This window comes from Oryctolagus cuniculus, chromosome 10, assembly GCF_051225735.1.
Source record: "Oryctolagus cuniculus isolate XC-2025 breed Fujian yellow rabbit chromosome 10, ASM5122573v1, whole genome shotgun sequence".
In the NCBI taxonomy this organism is placed as follows: Eukaryota; Metazoa; Chordata; class Mammalia; order Lagomorpha; family Leporidae; genus Oryctolagus; species Oryctolagus cuniculus.
Window position 1 is genome coordinate 51,836,935 of NC_142876.1, and position 18,752 is coordinate 51,855,686.

The following is an 18,752-nucleotide window of genomic DNA, read 5'->3' on the forward strand; positions in this document are numbered from 1 at the left end:
GACTTGAACTGAAGCTCATATGGCATGCTGGTGTCACAGTCTGCAGTTTAACCCACTGTGACACAATGTCGGCCGCTCTCTTGGATTTTATGTTCTGTCAGACATGGCAGGTAGAAAAAGTAAGTAGATCATAGAGCAGGTTGAAAGATGTTAAGAGGTATGGAAAGGAAAACAATAAAGCAGGGAAATTATTAGGAAGCTGGGGCTGCAATTTGCAATATGAAATGGAGTGATCAGGTAGGTGCATTGAGAAGATGACATTTGAGTAAGATAAGACTTGAGAATTAGTGTTTCATGCAGAGGAAAAGAGGTGAGAGGGCATGAAGTTCATCATGACTGGAACACAGTAAATGAGGGGCAGAGATGGTATGGACAGGTCGTATAGAGTCTCATATGCTATTGTAAGGAATTTGCCTTTAACATTGGAAGCTGTTGGAAGATTTTAAGAGAATGAATAATGTGTTTTAACAAGCTCATTCTGACTACTGTGTTGAAAATATACTATATAGGAGCATGGATTAAAGCAGAGAATCCAGTTAGCAGGCTGTTGTAATAACCCCAGAGATGCTATGATGGCTGCATCTACATGGTGGTAGAAGAAGTGGTAGTATAGGTAGCCATTTTTGGGGTCTGTTTTAAAGATGGAACTCAAAGGGTATGATAAAAATTGTAGGTGGCAGGTGATGAAAAAGATGTTAGAGATGGTTTTTGGCAGAGCAGCTGGAGAGATGGAATTGCCATACTTAAGGCTCTGGATAAAGCAATTTGAGGGTAGGACCGTATTAGTGATTGATGCCTGTGACTTCCAAGTAGTGATGTGAAAGGTGGAGTAGGCAATTTTGACAATTAAAAAAACTGATGAAAGTTGACAGATACTTGTTCCTAATTTGATTTTGAAAGGCTTATAATTACAAAATAATATTTTAGTACATCTGTTGATACTAGATGATTGAAAGTTCCGGTAATAAGCAAATATAATGATGGACCCAACACTTGCAGAACTTAAGATATAGTGGGGAAGACAAACATTAAGTAATCACACAAACACATTTGAAATTACAGCTGTCATAAGTGTTGTACCTGGGGCCAGCGCCACGGCTAACTAGGCTAATCCTCCCCCTGTGGCACTGGCACCCCGGGTTCTATTCATGGTCGGGGCTCCGGATTTTGTCCTGGTTGCCCCTCTTCCAGGCCAGCTCTCTGCTGTGGCCCGGGAGTGCTGTGGAGGATGGCCCAAGTACTTGAGCTCTGCACCTGCATGGGAGACCAGGAGGAAGCACCTGGCTCCTGGCTTCGGATCAGCACAGTGCGCCTGCCGTAGGGGCCATTTGGGGGGTGAACCAACAGCAAAGGAAGACCTTTCTCTCTGTCTCTCTCTCACTGTCTAATTCTGCCTGTCAAAAAATAAAAATAAAAATGAATAAAAAAGGATTAAGTGTTGCACTTGGACCACGGGAGAAAGGTAGTGGGGGCCTGATTATCCTGTGATCATGGGAAGATTTTCTGGTGGTCATGGAAGGAAATGACATTTGAAAACAGAAAAATAAAAAATAAAAAAAAAGGAATGACATTTGAAGTAGGTAAAGTAACATTTACTCATTTGAAGTCTGTAGATATATATATGTTGACAATTCATTTAAGTATCACTGCAGTCCAGATACCTAGACAATACTGTCATCACAAAAAGTTTTCTGATGTTCCTTTTCTGTTTGTTTTTAAAATTGATTTATAGGATTTCTTTATTGTTGAACTATATATGAGTGTATTGCACATATCATCTCCTAATTTGAAAATTGCCTTTTAATTTTCTTTTTTAATATTGTCTGAACAAAGTTTCTAATTTAAATGAAGTCTGGTTCATCAGTGTTTTGTATTTTTTTTAATTAATTAATTTATTTGAAAGAGTTACATAGAGAGAGAGGAGAGAGGCAGAGAGAGAGAGAGGGAGAGAGAGATCTTCCAACCAATGTTTCACTCCCCAATTGGCTGCAATGGCCGGAGCTGCGCCGATCAGGAGCCAGGAGCGTCTTCCAGGTGTCACACGCAAGTGCAGGGCCCTAAGGACTTGGGCCATCTTCTGCTGCTTTCCCCGGCCATAGCAGAGAGCTGGATTGGAAGTGGAGCAGCCGGCCGGGACTAGAACCGGCACCTATATGGGATGCCAGCGCTTCAGGCCAGGGTATTTTTTTTTTTTTTTTTTTTTTTTTGGACAGGCAGAGTGGACAGTGAGAGAGAGACAGAGAGAAATGTCTCCCTTTGCTGTTGGTTCACCCTCTAATGGCCGCCACGGCTGGCGCGCTGCGGCAGGCGCACCGCGGTGATCCGAAGGCAGGAGCCAGGTGCTTTTCCTGGTCTTCCATAGGGTGCAGGGCCCAAGTACTTGGGCCATCCTCCACTGCACTCCCGGGCCATAGCAGAGAGCTGGCCTGGAAGAGGGGCAACCAGGACAGAATCCGGTGCCCCGACCGGGACTAGAACCCTGTGTGCCGGTGCCGCAAGGTGGAGGATTAGCCTAGTGAGCCGCGGTGCCGGCCCAGGCCAGGGTATTAACCCGCTGTACCACAGCGCCGGCCCCATCACCAGTGTTTTTTTTTTTTTTTTTTAAATATGTAATTCTTGGCTGACACCGGGGCCTGCGGCACTGATACCCGGGGTTCTAGTCTTGGTTGGGGCACTGGGTTCTGTCCCCAGTTGCTCCTCTTCCAGTCTAGCTCTCTGCTGTGGCCCGGGAAGGCAGTGGAGGATGGCCCAAGTGCTTGGGCTCTGCACCCACATGGGAGACCAGGAAGAAGCATCTGGCTCCTGGCTTTGGATCGGCGCAGCGCGCTGGCCATAGTAGCCATTTGGGGGGTGAACCAACGGAAGGAAGACTTTCTCTCTTTTTCTCTCTCACTGTCTATCTCTGCCTGTCAAAAATAAATAAAAATATAAAAAATAAAAATGGGTAATTCTGTATCCTGTTTAAGAAATTTTTCATATATCAAGGTCTCAAGTATATGCCTGTATTTTCTTCTAAACATTTGTTTATCCATGAGTTATTGCAAACTAAATTGTGTATGATCTGAGCTAGGAGTTAAGATTCATTATTCTTTTAAAGGTTTATTTAGTGGAAAGTCAGAGTGACAAGAGGGGAGGAAAGAGCGAGAGAGAGATCTTTATCTATTGGTTCACTTTTCAAATGCCCACAACAGCTGAAGCTAGGTTAGACTGAAGCCAGAAGCCAAGAACTTTATCTGGGTCTCCCACCAAGCAAAATACTTGGGCCATCATATACCTAAAATGAGGAGTAGCTGGGACTTGCACCAGGCACTCTGAAATGGAAAGCAGTCTTTCCAGTGACAGTTTAACCTGCTGTGCCAGCAACACATGCCTCACAAGGTTCGTTTTTGTTCATCACATAGCCAATTGATTCATACCATTAATTGGAAAAATGATTTTTTCACCACTGAATGTAAATTGTTTTGTTTTGACCATATGTGTGTGTTATTTCTCAACCGTTTTGTTCTATAGGTCAGTTTGTCTATCTTTACACTAATCACGTCTTAATTATTTTAGCTTATATTAAGTCTTCACATCTGATAGTGTTGTTCTGTAAGATTGTCTTGAATGCTAAGTCTTTTACATTTCCATATATACTTTACAGTAAGCTTGTGAATTTCTGTGAAAAGCATACTGGGATTTTGATTGTGATTGCATGGAATCTCTAGGTCCACATCAGGGGAACTGTTTATCTTCACAGTATTGAATCTTCCAGTGAATGAAGATCATATTTTCTTCTGTTTAGTAAACTCTTTAATTTCTCTCAGCAATGTTTCAATGTAAAGGTATTGCATATTTCATGTTGTTTACTTCTAGTTATTTGATTTTTTGTATACCATTAAATTTCATGTTCTATTATTTGTGGAAATACATAGAAATAAGACCAGTGTTGTGGGATGGCAGGTTAAGCTGCCACTTGCCATGCTGGCATCACGTATCAGAGCTCTGGTTTCAGTCCTGGTTGTTCTGCTTCCCATCCAGCTCTCTACTAAAATGGTTGAAGTGTTTGGGCTCTGCTATCCATGAGGGGTTTCTGGAGGGAATTGTTGCCTCCTTGCTTTGGCTGGAGCAGCCAGGCTGCTGCAGTTATTTGGGGAGTGAAGCAGCAGACGAAGATCTCTGTCTTTCCCTCTCTCATTCAGTCACTCTGCTTTTCAAATAAATAAGTAAATATATTTTAAAGAAAGCAATATTTATGGGGCTGGCTTTGTGGCACAGTAGGTAAAGGAACCACGTGCAACTCTGGCATTCCTTATGGGCACTGGTTTGTGTCCTGGCTGCTCTACTTCTGATGCAGCTCGCTGCTGGATGGTCTGGGAAAAGGTGGAGTCAGGAGTTTGAGATGGGTATCAAACCAATATGCATATAAGACATAGGCATCTTTAACCCCTAGACCAAATGTCCATACCCAATATTTTTTTTTAAGATTTATTTATTTATTTGAAAGGCTGAGTGACAGGCAGAGGCAGAGAGAGAGAGGTCTTTCATCTGCTCTTATGGAAGACCTAGATGGCCATAATGGTTGGAGCTCTGCTGATCCGAAGCCAGGAGCCAGAGGTTTCTTCTGGGTTTCCCACACAAGTGCAGAGGTCCAAGGACTTGGGCATCTTATGCTGCTTTCCCAAGCCATAGCAGAGAGCTGGACTGGAAGTGGAACAGTCGGGACTTGAACCGGCACACATATGGGATGCCGGCACTGTAGGTCACGGTGGCTTTACCTGCTATGCCACAGCGGTCTTCCATCTGCTGATTCACTCCCTAGATGGCTGCTTTGGCCAGGCTGGGCCAGGCTGAAGCCAGGAGCTTCTTCCAGGTCTCCGGTGCCTATATGGGATGCTGGCATTGTAGGTGGTGGCTTTACCTGCTATGCCATGGTGCCTACCCTGCCAGTATTTTCTTAGTAAGGTGATGCTTTACTTTGTCATTTTTCCTTTAACTCTTCCCACTCTGTGTTTGATGAAATCTCTTCTTTTGTAACAAGTTCTCTTAGCTTTTGTTCACATGAAGCTACCTTTATTTCATTTTTGTTTTGGAAGGATATTTTTTCTTAGTATAGAATTCTAGGTTGATTTTATTTTAAAGCTTTATTTATTTATTGGAAGCGGCAGAGAGAGAAGGACAGAGATTTTGCATTTACTAGTTCACTTACAAAATGTCAGCAATAGCCAGGTATGGGTTAGGCCAAAGCTAGAAGCCATTAACTCCATTCTGGTCTTCCACTTGGAGAGACCACAGGCATCTTAGTATGTGGAGGTGTCATCCACTGCCCTCGCAGGCACATTAGCAGGAAGCCGAATTGAAATAGGAATACCCAGACTTAAACCAGCATTCTGATATGGGATGCTGGTGTGACAGTGGCTGCTTTACCCACTGTGCCACCACATTGGCCCATGATTGATTTTTTAATGCTTTAGAGGTAGCATTTTATTACCTTCTGTTTTCATTATTTCTGGTGAAAAATTAGTTGTTTGACATATTTTTGTTTCTTTCAAGGTAATGATACCACTTTGAATATTTGTGTACAAGTTTTATATGAATATGTGGGGTTTTAAAAGAATTTTGTTTGGAAGGCAGCATTTACAGAGAGGGGATGAGAGGTCTTCTGTCTGCTGGTTTACTCCCTAAATGGCCCCAAGCCAGGAGCCAGGAACTTTATCTGGGTCTTCCACATGGGTGCAGGGGCCCAATGACTTCTTCATCCTCTGCTGCTTTTCCCAGGCTCATTAACAAGAAGCTGGATGAGAAGTGGAGCAATGGCACCCATATGGAATGTCAGTATTGCCCGCGGTAGCTTTACCTGCTATGCTACAATGCGGGTCCCATAAATATGTGTTTTTAATTCTCTTGAATATGTAACAGCAATGGACTGGCTAGATTATATGGTAACTGTATGTTTAACTTTTTGAGGAACTGCCAAATAGTATTCCACAGTGGCTGTACCCTTTTACATTCCCACCAGCATATAAGAGTTTGTTTCTTTATATTCTTGCCAATACTTGTTTTCTGTAGTTTTTATTTTCATGTTATTGTTATAACCATCCTACTAGGTTTTGACCATTTATTCTGTTTTTTTTTTAGAATGCCTTGTAATTTTTAATACAACACCAGATATTGTGGAGGAACAATTACAGAAGCTCTGGTTTATGTTATTTTCCTCCAGAGAGGATTATGTTTTCCTTTGGTATACAAAGTACTAGGAGATCACCTTAAGTCTATTGAGGGTTGATTAGAAGAATTGTTAGGGTTAGCCTATTTCAGTTTTGACCTTAATCTAAAGTGAGGCTTTTCTGAAGTCTCAATAGGTAGCTTGAGCTGTTTGTGAAGACCTCTCTAACTTGGTGGGGCCTACACTCCAATCTTTGTCTCCCTCGCAGAGGACAGCATCCGGAATCTGCTCAGCTTTTTCATCTCCTATCTTTGTGATTCCTTCTCTCTGGGATTTTCTTCTTTCATTTTCTGCTTTGTGATAGTAAAAAAACTAATGCTTTTTTCTCAGTCTAGTAGGAATAATGCTTTCTATTTGGGCTCTATTCCCCTGTTACAGAAGAAACTTAGGAAAAAACTAAGGTAATTGTAGAGCTGGCCTTACACACTTCCTTTCTTGCAGGAGTTGTAGTCCCTACTGTTACTTTCTTTGTTAGTTGCTGTTTAGTGACTATAAACAAGCTTTTACATTTTATCTAGATTTTTACGACTTTAATTAGTAGGAAGGGTAGTTTGATACGAGCTACTCTATAATGATGGTAATAGCCAGTAAGTATGTTTTATAAGTTCAAGTACAAGAAAATGAGTTCACTGTTTTTTTTTTAAGATTTATTTATTTATTTGAAAGAGTTATACACAGAGAGGAGAGGCAGAGAGAGAGAGGTCTTCCATTTGCTGGTTCACTCTCCAGTTGGTTGCAATGGCCAGAGCTGTGCCGATCCGATGCCAGGAGCTTCTTCTGGGTCTCCCACAAAAGTGCAGAGGTCCAAGGACTTGGGCCATCTTATGCTGCTTTCGCAGGCCATAGCAGAGAGCTGGACTGGAAGTGGAACAGTCGGGACTCGAACCGGCACACATATGGGATGCCGGCACTGCAGGTCACGGTGGCTTTACCTGCTACGCCACAGCGGTCTTCAATCCGCTGGTTGATTCCCTAGCTTATGCCAGGCTGGGCCAGGCTGAAGCCAGGAGCTTCTTCCAGGTCTCCCATGTGTATAATGTAAGGAAAAGGGAAACTGAACAGGGAAGAGACAATTATGAACTCATAGCCAAAACAAATGTATTCAAGGGAAAATAAATTTGCAGAGGTGTCCAACTGCCAGGGTACAGACAGACTGAATATGTGGAAGAGGGCACAGTCCTCTAGTGGGCTCGGCCTCTTACATCTTAGGGTGACAAAGGGTCTGGATGGGGTGGGGCAGTAGTTGAAGGTGAGTTTCTTATAGGATTTTCATGGGCTTTCAAACTTGGAAAAAAATTCAGAGTGTAGGGTGGGGAAGAGTACAAGGTGTGGGACTGAACTGGTCTCCTGAAAGAATGCAGGGGTAGAGTCCATCAGGGAATTTGATTTACTTTCAGGCAAAGAACTAAAATGACTGGTGCATATGTCCTTTTTCTATGAGGTGGTGGAGGCCCAAACATTTAGGCCATCTTCTGCTGCTTTTCCCAGGCCATTAGCAGGGAGCTGGAACAGAAGTGGAGCAGCTGGGACACAAACCAGTACCTGTATTGGATGCTGGTATTGCAGGCAGGTACTTGACCTGCTGTGCCACAACACCAGTGCCAAAATTCTGATTTTTATTTTATTTATTTATTTGAAAGAGTTACAGAGACAAAGAGAGACCTTCCATCTGCTAGTTCATTCACCAAATGGCCATAATGGCCAGGGCTGGGCCAAGCTGAAGCTAGGAGGCAGGAGCTTCTTCCTGGACTCTCACGTGGGTAGCAGGGGCCCAAGCACTGCGGCCACCTTCTGTTGCTTTTCCCAAGCCATTTGCAGGAAGCTGAATTGGAAGTGGAGCAGCTGGGACTTGAACTTGTGTCCCTAGCATTGCAGTTAGTATAACTGCTGTGCCACAATACTGGCCCCAAAATGCTGATTTTTAAATGGGTGCTGTTGCAGTAGCATTTGGTTATTTCTGTAAATGTTAATGATGTTGAACCATGGGAGATTTGAGTGGTGTTTAATGAACAGTGTGTATCTGTTAACTGTGTCAGGGAAATTGTGTGTCTAAAATCTGGAAAAAGTACACAGTAACTAACTGGCCATCAAAAATGTGGGAGGATGAGAATGACTAAAGTTATAGGAATGGACACTATGTGCAGAACATTGAGAAAGAAAGCGGAAGTAAATCTGCAAAGAATAATGCCTCTCTCCCCTCTGCAGGCTTAAAAATGGGGATTTGGAAAGAAACTAACTATTTGCTTTCTCCTTCAAAATATCCCCCAAGAAGGGAGCCAGGTGTTGCAGATCATCTTGTATCTGTGTTTTTCTTTTTGCCCTTTTGTGAACTCTCAAGGTTAGTCAGTGATTTTCTTCACAATTTCATTAGGAAATTTGCCAAAGGCATCCTTTTGAGGCAGCTGTCTCTGTACCCTTGGAGGCCATCAGTAATGTTTCCAGTCTCTAGCAGTAGTCGGCACAAAAATGTTGAGCTGAACTCTTGCCTCTGTTTTAAAACATTCCTTTGCTTACCACTCCCCCCTCACTCTTAACAGTAGAAAAGACACCACATTTTGAGACTTCTGGTACTTTTATGGTTTTTTGTTTACTGAACCTTTTTATGTAAATATCCACCATTAATAAAGATAGACCTAAATATGTGAATAATAAATTTTTAAACAATTTGAATAACAATAGATATGTTAGATTAAGAAATGTGAATTGCTTTTATATGAGTGTTAATTGTATTTTCATTACGGAGATTTTGTAAAGTAAAATACTTTAATTGTGGTGTACTTTTAGTTCGAGGTGCTCATATTCTATGTTTGTACTGTCTTCTGAAGTTTTTTGAGGGTATTAAATATGATGTTAATAAATCCGTGGTTTGAATGCCTTAGAAGAAATTGACATGCGTTTGTGTTTTTGTTCTTATTCAGTTTAATAATATAGGCAACTGTTATACCATATGCATCTTTAATATATTAGTCTGACTGTTTCTCTTGGTTTACCAAACTGTCTTCTTTTAGCCACCCACACAGAATATGCCTATGGGTCCTGGAGGGATGAATCAGAGCGGCCCTCCCCCACCTCCACGCGCTCACAACATGCCTTCAGATGGAATGGTAGGTGGGGGTCCTCCTGCACCACACATGCAGAACCAGATGAACGGCCAGATGCCTGGTAAGTTTTTCTCCTCTAAGACATTAACACCAGAGTTGCTTAGCAACTGAAACGACATGGGGGCTCAGGGGATACTAGATTGTTGATGACAAAACTGCTTTGAATGCCCCCGAGTACAAGCTCTCTTAGAGTTTGTTAGCTACAGAGCTACGTGACCTGTATTCAGTGTTTATCAGACTGCCCTTGGGCTTTGATGTAGCTGACACACAGCATTCCTCTGATGAACAGAACCGGCTAAATTTAGTCTGTCTGAAACTATGCAATACAGTTGGCTTTAGAAGCTTTTTGGAAAAAAAAAAAGGCATTGCGCCATGGCTTAAGAATTAAATCTGTTCATAAAAAGATATTATATATAACATTTCCTTGAATTTTTGTTTACTTAAAAATGTGTTGATTCCAGAAACAGTATCACTGGAAAAAAACACATGGGGGAAAGAAATAGCAGTTTCAGAAGTGTTAGTATATATGGTATCTCATTGATATTATTGAAAGGTAATGTAGAATTTGGTTAATACATATGTTTATAGGATAACATAAATTTCAGAACTGATTTTAAAGAAAAATGAAAAGCTCAGAAATAATGTAAGCTTCCTTAGATGAGATACTTCAGAATGTTCAGAGCAAAATGGAATTAAAAGTGCTTATTTTGGTGCAAAAATATTTTTGAGGTCCATGTGTAGTTTTTTCATAATACACATTTTTCACATAATGATCCATTTTCTTTCCTATTTATCTATTTTAAGTTTAGTCATGAGAATAGTATCTCTTAGACCACCATATACTTATTAGTTCCCTTTTGCTGGTTTGAATTTTTAATCTGAAAGTACCTTTCAGTTATTTTGTTTTAGTAACAACAGCAAAAACCCATGACCTCCATTTTTGGTGGAATATTCTTCACATTTAATATAAAAATATTTTTACTTTCTAAAGACACATGTTATTTTTATTAACTGAAAGAAAATATTATACAGTTAGCAGCAATGGAAGTTAATTAAAATAACAGGACAGAGGCTGGCACTGTGGCGTAGCAGGTAAAGCTGCCTCCTGCAGTGCCAGCAACCTATATGGGTGCCGGTTCAGGTCCTGGCTGTTCCACTTCCAGTTCAGTTCTCTGCTATGGCCTGCAAAAGCAATAGAAGATGGCCCAGGTCCTTGGGTTCCTGCACCTGTGTGGTAGACCCAGAAGAAGCTCCTGGCTCCTGGCTTTGGATTGGCTCAGCTCTGGACATTACAGCCATTTGGGGAATAAACCAGCAGATGGAAGATCTCTCTCTCTCTCTCTCTCTCCCCCTCCCTCTCTCTCTCACACTCTTTCTCTCTTTCTGCCTCTGCCTCTAAGTAGCTCTGCCTTTCAAATAAGTAAATAAATCTTTAAAAAGATACAACAGGACAGTTTGTTACTAAAATTACTAATTAGCATCCTTAGGTAGTGTCTTTTCTAGGTAATTGTATTGGTTGGTAGCTTTGGCATCTATGGATGAAAAGTGTTAAAAGCAAAAGAAAGGAGCAAAAGAGGCAAAGTAACTTGGGTTATAGAAGATTAATTTGTGACTGATCATATAGGAAGGAAATGATGTTTCAGTGACTGTTTTCTATTTCTGCTAAGACTTGCAGCATTGATGGCCCACACCCAGAATGGAGGTAGGAATGAAGACATAACTGCTTTTCAGTTTGTAGTCAGGAGAAAGCTTTTGCCAAATCCACATTTAGCTCACAGGACATATCATTTTTAGAACTGGAAGGGTAATGCAAGTGCAGGTTAGCTAGTTAGGAATTTTGTGACTTTATATGGCAATACCTTTAATTAGAATTTTGACTTATCCAAGTAACTTTCAAACCTAAGACCCAAGAAGCATTTGTGCAGCAGTAGTGTTACTGTTAACATCACATTTTGGTTCTTGTGTAAGGCCATCTGGAGTACTTGTCTATTGTTTTATTTTTATTTATTTATTTTAGACAATCTAAGACAATGTCATTTTTTTTTTTGTAAAATAATTATTTATTTATTTGAAAGGTAGAGTTACAGACTGAGAGAGGGAGAGATGGAGAGATATCTACTGTAACTCCCCAAGTAGCTGCAACGGCCATTGCTGGGCCAGGTTGAAACTAGGAGCCAGGAGCTTTATCTGGGCATCCTATATGGATGCCGGGGCCCAATCACTTGGTCCATCTTTTTCTGCTTTCCCAGGCCATTAGCAGGGAGCTGGATCACAAGTGGAACAACTCATACCTATAAGGGATGCTGGTGTAGCAGGAGGCAGCTTAACCGCTTCTCTACAATGTAGGTCCCAACTTGTGTAAGTCAGAGATTATCAACTAGTTATGACCCAAGTTTTCCTCAGAATATGATAGACCTTCCAAAACAAAAGAGTTATAGTTAAGTTTAGGAAAAATTGGAAGGCCAGTAACTTATGTTTTCCTTATTTATTCCTCATAGCATTTAGTCAGCCATTTTGTGCAGTTTTGTCTTTAGGCTCTTATTAGCTTTGTTTTCAATACTTTATAATCTAAGTTGCAGTTACTTATATCATGTTTATCTTAAATTTTAAGTATTTGAAAAGCAGACAGAGAGATAGAAATAGAGGTGAGATAGAACTCCTGTCTGCTAGTTCACTCTGCAAATGCCTATAATAGATGGGCCAAAGCCAGGAGCTGGGGACTCATTCCAAGTCTCCCATGGGAGCGCCAGGGATCCAACTGCTGCTGTCTCCCCTAGGGCGTGCATTAATGGAAATGCTGGGGCTTAAACTCAGACACTTCTATATGTAATTTGGATGTCCCAAATCTTAACTGCTATGCCATGTGCTCTTCAGTCTTGGTCAAGTAACATCATTCCTAAGTTCCTTTTTTAAAAAAGTGATGGATGTTTTTTAAAACACTTGACAACACATGCCTGTGGAACAAGAATTAAAAGGTACCCAGGCTGTCATGGTGGCATAGCAGGTAATGCTGCTGCTGAGACACTGGCATCCCATATGCATGCTTGTTCATGTCCTGGCTGCTCCACATCCGATCCAGCTCCCTGCTAATGTGCCTGAGAAAAGCAGCAAAAGACGGCCCAAGTTCTTGGGCCCCTGCACCCACGTGGGAGACCCAGATGAAGCTCCTGGCTGCTGACTCTGGCCTGGCTCAGCTCTGGCCACTGTTGCCATCTGGGGAGTGAAACAGCAGATGGAAGATCTCTCTCTTGCTGTCTCTCTGTCTCTGTCTGTCTCTTCCTCTCCCTCTCACTTTGTCGCTTTCCTTTCAAATAAATAAAACAATAGCAATTTTTAAAAAATTTAAAAAACAATGAAAAGGTGCCAGAGGGCATATAGCTCTTACCTTTACGAATCATTTTGTTTTAGAGAAGTGGGGCTTGCTGGATTAAAGCTTATATGCATTTTAAAATTGGACGATTTTGCCAAGTTGCTCTGTTATGAAAATGGTACTTATTTCATTTGTGTTCCCTCAACAATGTATGAAAATACTACTTTCTTCATGGCTGAATCAAAACTTTTGATTTTTGAGAATCTAAAAGATGAGAATTCCTTCTTATAATTTCAATTTGTCTTTCTTGTTATAAGAGAAGCAGTGGGTCTTTATGTTTGTAAATCCTTTCGTGGTTTTTATGTAAACTCAGAAGTTCCTGTCCTTTGCCCATGTTTTTACTTGTGGTCTTTTACTTTTATGTTAAATAATTAATTTGGTCTGTGATATTTCTGGTACTTTTTTGTTCAATTTTATTTTATTTTTTAAAGATTTTATTTATTTTATTTGAATTAGAGTCACAAACAGAAAGAGGGAGAGACAGAAAGGTCTTCCTTCCATTGGTTCACTCCCCAAACAGCTGCAATGTCCATCGAGAGCCAAGAGGCCCTTCCCTCCTCACCCCCGTCTCCCATGTGGGTACAGGGGCCTAAGGACCTGGGCCATCATCCGCTGCTTCCCCAGGCCACAGCAGATAGCTTGACTGGAAGTGGAGCAGCTGGGACTAGAACTGGCGACCACATGGGATGCTGGCCCTGCAGGTGGAGGATTAACCCACTGCGCCAGGGCATAAGCCCCTCAATTTTAATTTTAGGTAATTTATCAGTCTTCTATGGCTCTCTATTTTTTTTTTTTTTTTTGCTTAAGAATGCTCTTGCAAATCAAGATTATTTGAAAAATTCTTTTTGAAACTATCTTTTATGATTTTTTTTCTCTTACTGTTTTTTAACATTTAAATTTTTTTAGCCATCTGGAATTAGTTTTAGTGGAAGGGATGAAGTGCGAATTTAACTTGTTTTTTTTTTTTCTAGATTTCTGCCTAGTTGTCACAACACCATTTATACAATTAGTTTTCTGATGCCCACTGATATTTAATATCATGACAGTTGTCATTTACTGAATTATGTATTGGAGTCTATTTTTAGACTATACTTGCCCATTAATTTGTTAGTTTGTTAATTTGTGTGCCAGTACTGCACTCTGGTTTTCTATGTTTTGCTCTCATTTTTTTTTTTTTCAAAGATTTATTTATTTATTTGAAAGGCAGAGAGAGAGAGGTCTTTCATTCTCTGGTTCACTCCTCAATTGGCCACAACAGCCAGAGCTGCACTGACCCGAAACCAGGAGCCAGGAACTTCTGGGTCTCCCACTTGGTTGCTGAGGCCCAAGAGTTGGGCCATCTTCTGCTGCTTTCCCAGGCCATTGCAGAGAGCTGGATCAGAAGTGGGATGCTGACAATGCAGGCAGCAGCTTTACCTACTATGCCATGGTGCTGGCCCTGTTTTGCCCTTTTATAAAGTTAGGCTCTCTACTGTTCTTTAGAATGTTCCTGGCTTTTTTTAGATCATTAGTTTCTTTCTTTCTTTCTTTTTTTTTTTTTTTTTTTTTTTGACAGGCAGAGTTAGACAGTGAGAGAGAGAGAGAGAGACAGAGAGGAAGGTCGGCCTTCCGTCGCTTCGCCCCCCAAATGGCTACTATGACCAGTACCCTGTGCTGATCCGAAGCCAGGAGCCAGGTGCTTCCTCCTTGTCTCCCATGCGGGTGCAGGGCCCAAGCACTTGGGCCATCCTCCACTGCCTTCCCGGGCCACAGCAGAGAGCTGGGCTGGAAGAGGAGCAACCAGGACAGAACCTGGCACCCCAACTGAGACTAGAACCTGGGGTGCCGGTGCCGCAGGTGGAGGATTAACCTAGTGAGCCGCGGTGCCGGCCGATCATTAGTTTCTTAATCTGTGAAATAGATGTAACATCTACCTCATGTATTTACTGTTATTTGTGTCAGCCATTTACTTTGCTATTGATCAAGTACTCAAATTATTGTTTGATACTATTATTATAATATAAAAAATTAAAAACTTTTAAAGACACTTTTATATAGATCATCTGTTTAACTTTGATATTTTGGTCCTTATCATTTTCTTCAAAGGGCCTAACCATATGCCTATGCAGGGACCTGGACCTAATCAACTCAATATGACAAACAGTTCCATGAATATGCCTTCAAGTAGCCATGGATCCATGGGAGGTTACAACCATTCCGTGCCATCATCACAGAGCATGCCAGTACAGAATCAGATGACAATGAGTCAGGGGCAACCAATGGGAAACTATGGCCCCAGGCCAAATATGAATATGCAGCCAAACCAAGGTAACTAAGCTTTATATCCTTCTTGACTACTGTGCTCTATTAGCCTAGGAAGTTTTTGGTGAGTTAGCAGATTCATAAAAATATGAATTTGAAGTGACATTCATGCCCTAAAAAAGGGAACATGGAAATAGATAGTAGTTTAAATCTCATTGTTTTTCTTTACCCTTAGAAATTAAATGGCTATATTTGACTTTTTAAGCTGATTTATTTTTATATCTTTTAGATAGTTATTTAGGATTCTATATTGTATTTAAAAATGTTTATATATTTATTTGAAAGATAATGATAGAGTCGGTAGGGGGAGAGAGAGAGGTTGATCTTCCATCTGTTGGCAACAGTTGGATCTGGTTCAGGCCAAAGCCAGGAGCCAGGAACTCCAGCCACATTTCTCACATGGATGACAGCAACTAAAGTAATTGGGCCATCTTACACTGCCTTCTCAGGTACATAAGCAAGAAGCTGGATCAGAAACAGAGTAGTTGGGACTCCAACTGGCTCTCTGATAGAGGATGCCAGCATGGCAAGCAGTGGCTTAACCTACACAGCAGTACAGCCCCTGTATTGCTTTTTTAAAAAAAGATTTACTTATTTATTTGAAAGTCAGAGTTAGAGAGAAGGACAGACAGAAAGGGAGAGATCTTCCATCTGTTGGTTCACTGCCCAAATGGCCACAATGGCCAGGATTGGACCAGGCCAAAACCAGGAACCAGGAGTTTCATCCAGGTCCCCCATGTGGGGACAGGGGCCCAAGAACTTGGGTCATCTTCCACTGCTTTCCTAGGCACATTCACAGGGAGCTGGATTGGAAGTGGAGCAACTGGGACTTGAACCAGCAACCATATGGGATTCTGGCGCTGCAGATGGTAATTTAACCCTCTGTGCCACAGCACCAACCCCTATATTGCTTCTTCTTCTTCTTCTTCTTCTTTTTTTTTTTTTTTTTAATAAGATTGACTTGTTTACTTGAAAGACAGACTTACAGAAAGAGATCTGTTGCTTCACTCCCCAAATGGCTGCAATGGTCAGGGCTGCGCCAGGCCAAAACTAAGAGCCAGGAGCTTCTTCTAGGTCTCCTATGTGGGTGGGGTTGCCTGCTGCTTTCCCAGGTGCATTAGCAGGGAGTTTGATTGGAAGAGGAGCAGCCAGGAAATGAATTAGCACCATTATATAGGATGTCAGTGCTTCAGGCTGTGGCTTTATCTGCTGGACCAGAGTCCCAGCCTCCCTGTATTGCTTCTTAAAGCTTATCACTGAATAACCAAGCAGTTTGGTTCAGAACTAGGAAATACAGAAAATAAAAATTCTTTTTAAAGATTTATTTATTTATTTATTTCAAAAGCAGATTACAGAAAGGCAGAGGCAGAGAGAGAGGTCTTCCATCCTCTGGTTCATCCTCCCCAAATGGCTGCATCAGCCAGAGCTGTGCCGTTCTGAAGCCAGGAGCTAGGAGTTTCTTCCGAGTTTCCCACATGGGTGCAGGGGCCCAAGGAGTTGGGCCATCTTCTACTGCTTTCCCAGGCCATAGCAGAGAGCTGGATCGGAAGTGGAGCAGCCAGAACTCATACTGGCGCCCATATGGTATGCCAGAGCTGCAGGTGGCGGCTTTATCCTCTACGTCATAGCTCAGTCCCCAAAAATAAAATTTTATCTGTGTAGACTCAACCTCTTAAAAAACACTGTCGTGTGGTTTAATTTACTTAGTAAGGTTGTATTAATTTATATGAATTTCTATTGATTTATTTGGGTGTTTTCTGATGCTGTGTTTCAGTATTTAAGGTAGTGCTTAGGTAGTTTATTTTTAGTATGTTCAATGGAGGTGCTACTGTACAAGTTTATCACTGAGTAAAGTAATGCTCTGTAAGTGGTGCTCTGTTCTGGTAATTGTTAAAACATTTTGTGTATTGCCACTTTAAAGCTATTTCAGCTGCAGAATGTGAGATTAAGGATTTAAAATAGAATTAAGTATGTTTCTAATAAAATTTACTAGGTTTTGATGATTAAAAAACAGATCACTAAAGTGTACTCAGAGAAAGGAAATTAATCTATTGATAATCATTTATGATGAAATCACATTTCATGGTTTTAAAATATTAATTTAGGCACCTTATTTTTTTATGAGATATACACTAAACTGACAGTTAATATAGCTTTACAGAACTGACACTGGCTCCATATTTTCACTCAAAATTATTTGTGCCTATGATGGAATATTATCTTTTTTTTTTTTAAATTAGGTCAGTTTTAAGGTTCAAAAGCAATAGCAGATCCACATAATGCTAGATCTGAAGGGAGTTCAGATGCTTCTCCATACAGTTTGATTATGAGCAAAAAGAACCATAAAATTGATAATGATTCTGACAGCAACTATAGTAATAGTGGCACAGTTTTTAGAAACTTACAGATAAGGAAAGAGAGGGTGCGCGTGAACATGGGTGTTGCTGTCACATGGTTTGATACAACATGAGATCTGAAGAGGAAAAAATAATGCATGCAGCAAGATACATATAGGAAATAGTTACTGATTCAGAGTTGAAATGTTTATAAGAATTTTTTGTTTTAAACTTACATACCGATTACTGTTTTTTTAAATGTTGTGTTTTGGGGATCAGTGTTGTGGCACAGCCAGTTAAGCTGCTCCTTGCTTCATTGCCATTTTGTATCAGAGTGTTGGCTCAGGTCCCAAATGTTCCACTTCCAGTCCAGCTACCTGCTAATGCACCTAGGAAGACAGCAGAAGATGGCTTTATACTTTGGACATTACCCACCCATATGGGAGAGTAGGATGGAGTTCCTGGCTTCAGCCTGACCCAAATCTGTTGTAATCTTTTGAGGAGTGAACCAGCAGATAGAAGATCTCTTTCTTTCTCCCTTCCTCCCCACTTCATCAATATCTACTTTAAGTTCATTTGTAGTGTTTTTACCTGTGTCTGTGAATTAAGAACTTAAGTGTTCTCTTCAGCAGCTAAACTACTGGTTAAGCAGAATGTTTTCCTCCATGTGCACTTGAAGAACTGTTAACTTCCAAGTGAAATGTTTAGCTAGCATGTTCTTAAGTAAATTTGTGTCTTAAAAGACTGGCATAGTGTTGCTTAAATATAATAGTCAATCCAACATGTATTTCCCATGTTATTTTCAGTTACCTAGAAAGAATTCATTGATTATCACTTTGTACTGCAAGAGTAAAACCTGTGTTCAAAGCAAACCACAATCTTTCTATGTAAACTTTATTTGCATTTGGAACATTAACTCCACTGGGACTCAGAAAGCCCTAACAAGCTAGGAGGTGTGTCTTTTTTGCTCACTACTACCTACATTCCTGGTGTCTAGAAAAATGCCTTGAGGTATGCCCATACATATTTTTTCAGTTAATAGGAATTGGAACCAACTGTCATTATATGGTGGAAAGACAAAGTTTTTAAAAAATACTTATTTAATAAAGCAACAAGTATATTCATTGTAATAGGAAAAGTCAAATTAGTATAGAAGAGCTTCCTGAAGATGTATTTGATAGAATCATATTTTTCATTCTCAGGCATTCATAGTTGTGAGTTTCCTTTTTTAACAAAAGTTTACTGGTAACATTCAAATGTGAGGAGTTTCACAAATTGCCATATTTATAAAGAATATATTTTACAAGTTCCATGTGTAAAATTTTTCCAGTTTGGATTCATGTCTTAGCCCTGTGATTTATTGTGTGTAGCACTTTTGACTGTGTGTAGTACCTTTGACTGTGTCTACTTAACTAAGAAGATTAAGTGAAATGATGGAT

The 18,752-nt window shown here is 40.7% G+C and overlaps 1 protein-coding gene across 13 annotated transcripts in view; it reads left to right on the forward strand.

Moving 5' to 3' along the window:
- The window catches only part of SS18 (SS18 subunit of BAF chromatin remodeling complex), a 92,756-nt gene that overhangs the window by 38,718 nt on the left and 35,286 nt on the right, over nt 1-18,752 (forward strand). For 8 of the 13 annotated variants that reach the window (XM_070050361.2, XM_070050365.2, XM_070050363.2 and 5 more), the window contains 2 exons: nt 9,214-9,367; nt 14,762-14,983. In XM_070050361.2, coding sequence (XP_069906462.1) covers nt 9,214-9,367; nt 14,762-14,983 — 376 coding nt within the window. The remainder of the gene's footprint in view (nt 1-9,213; nt 9,368-14,761; nt 14,984-18,752) is intronic. The other 5 variants (XM_070050368.2, XM_089305227.1, XM_089305228.1 and 2 more) reach the window with 1 other exon arrangement.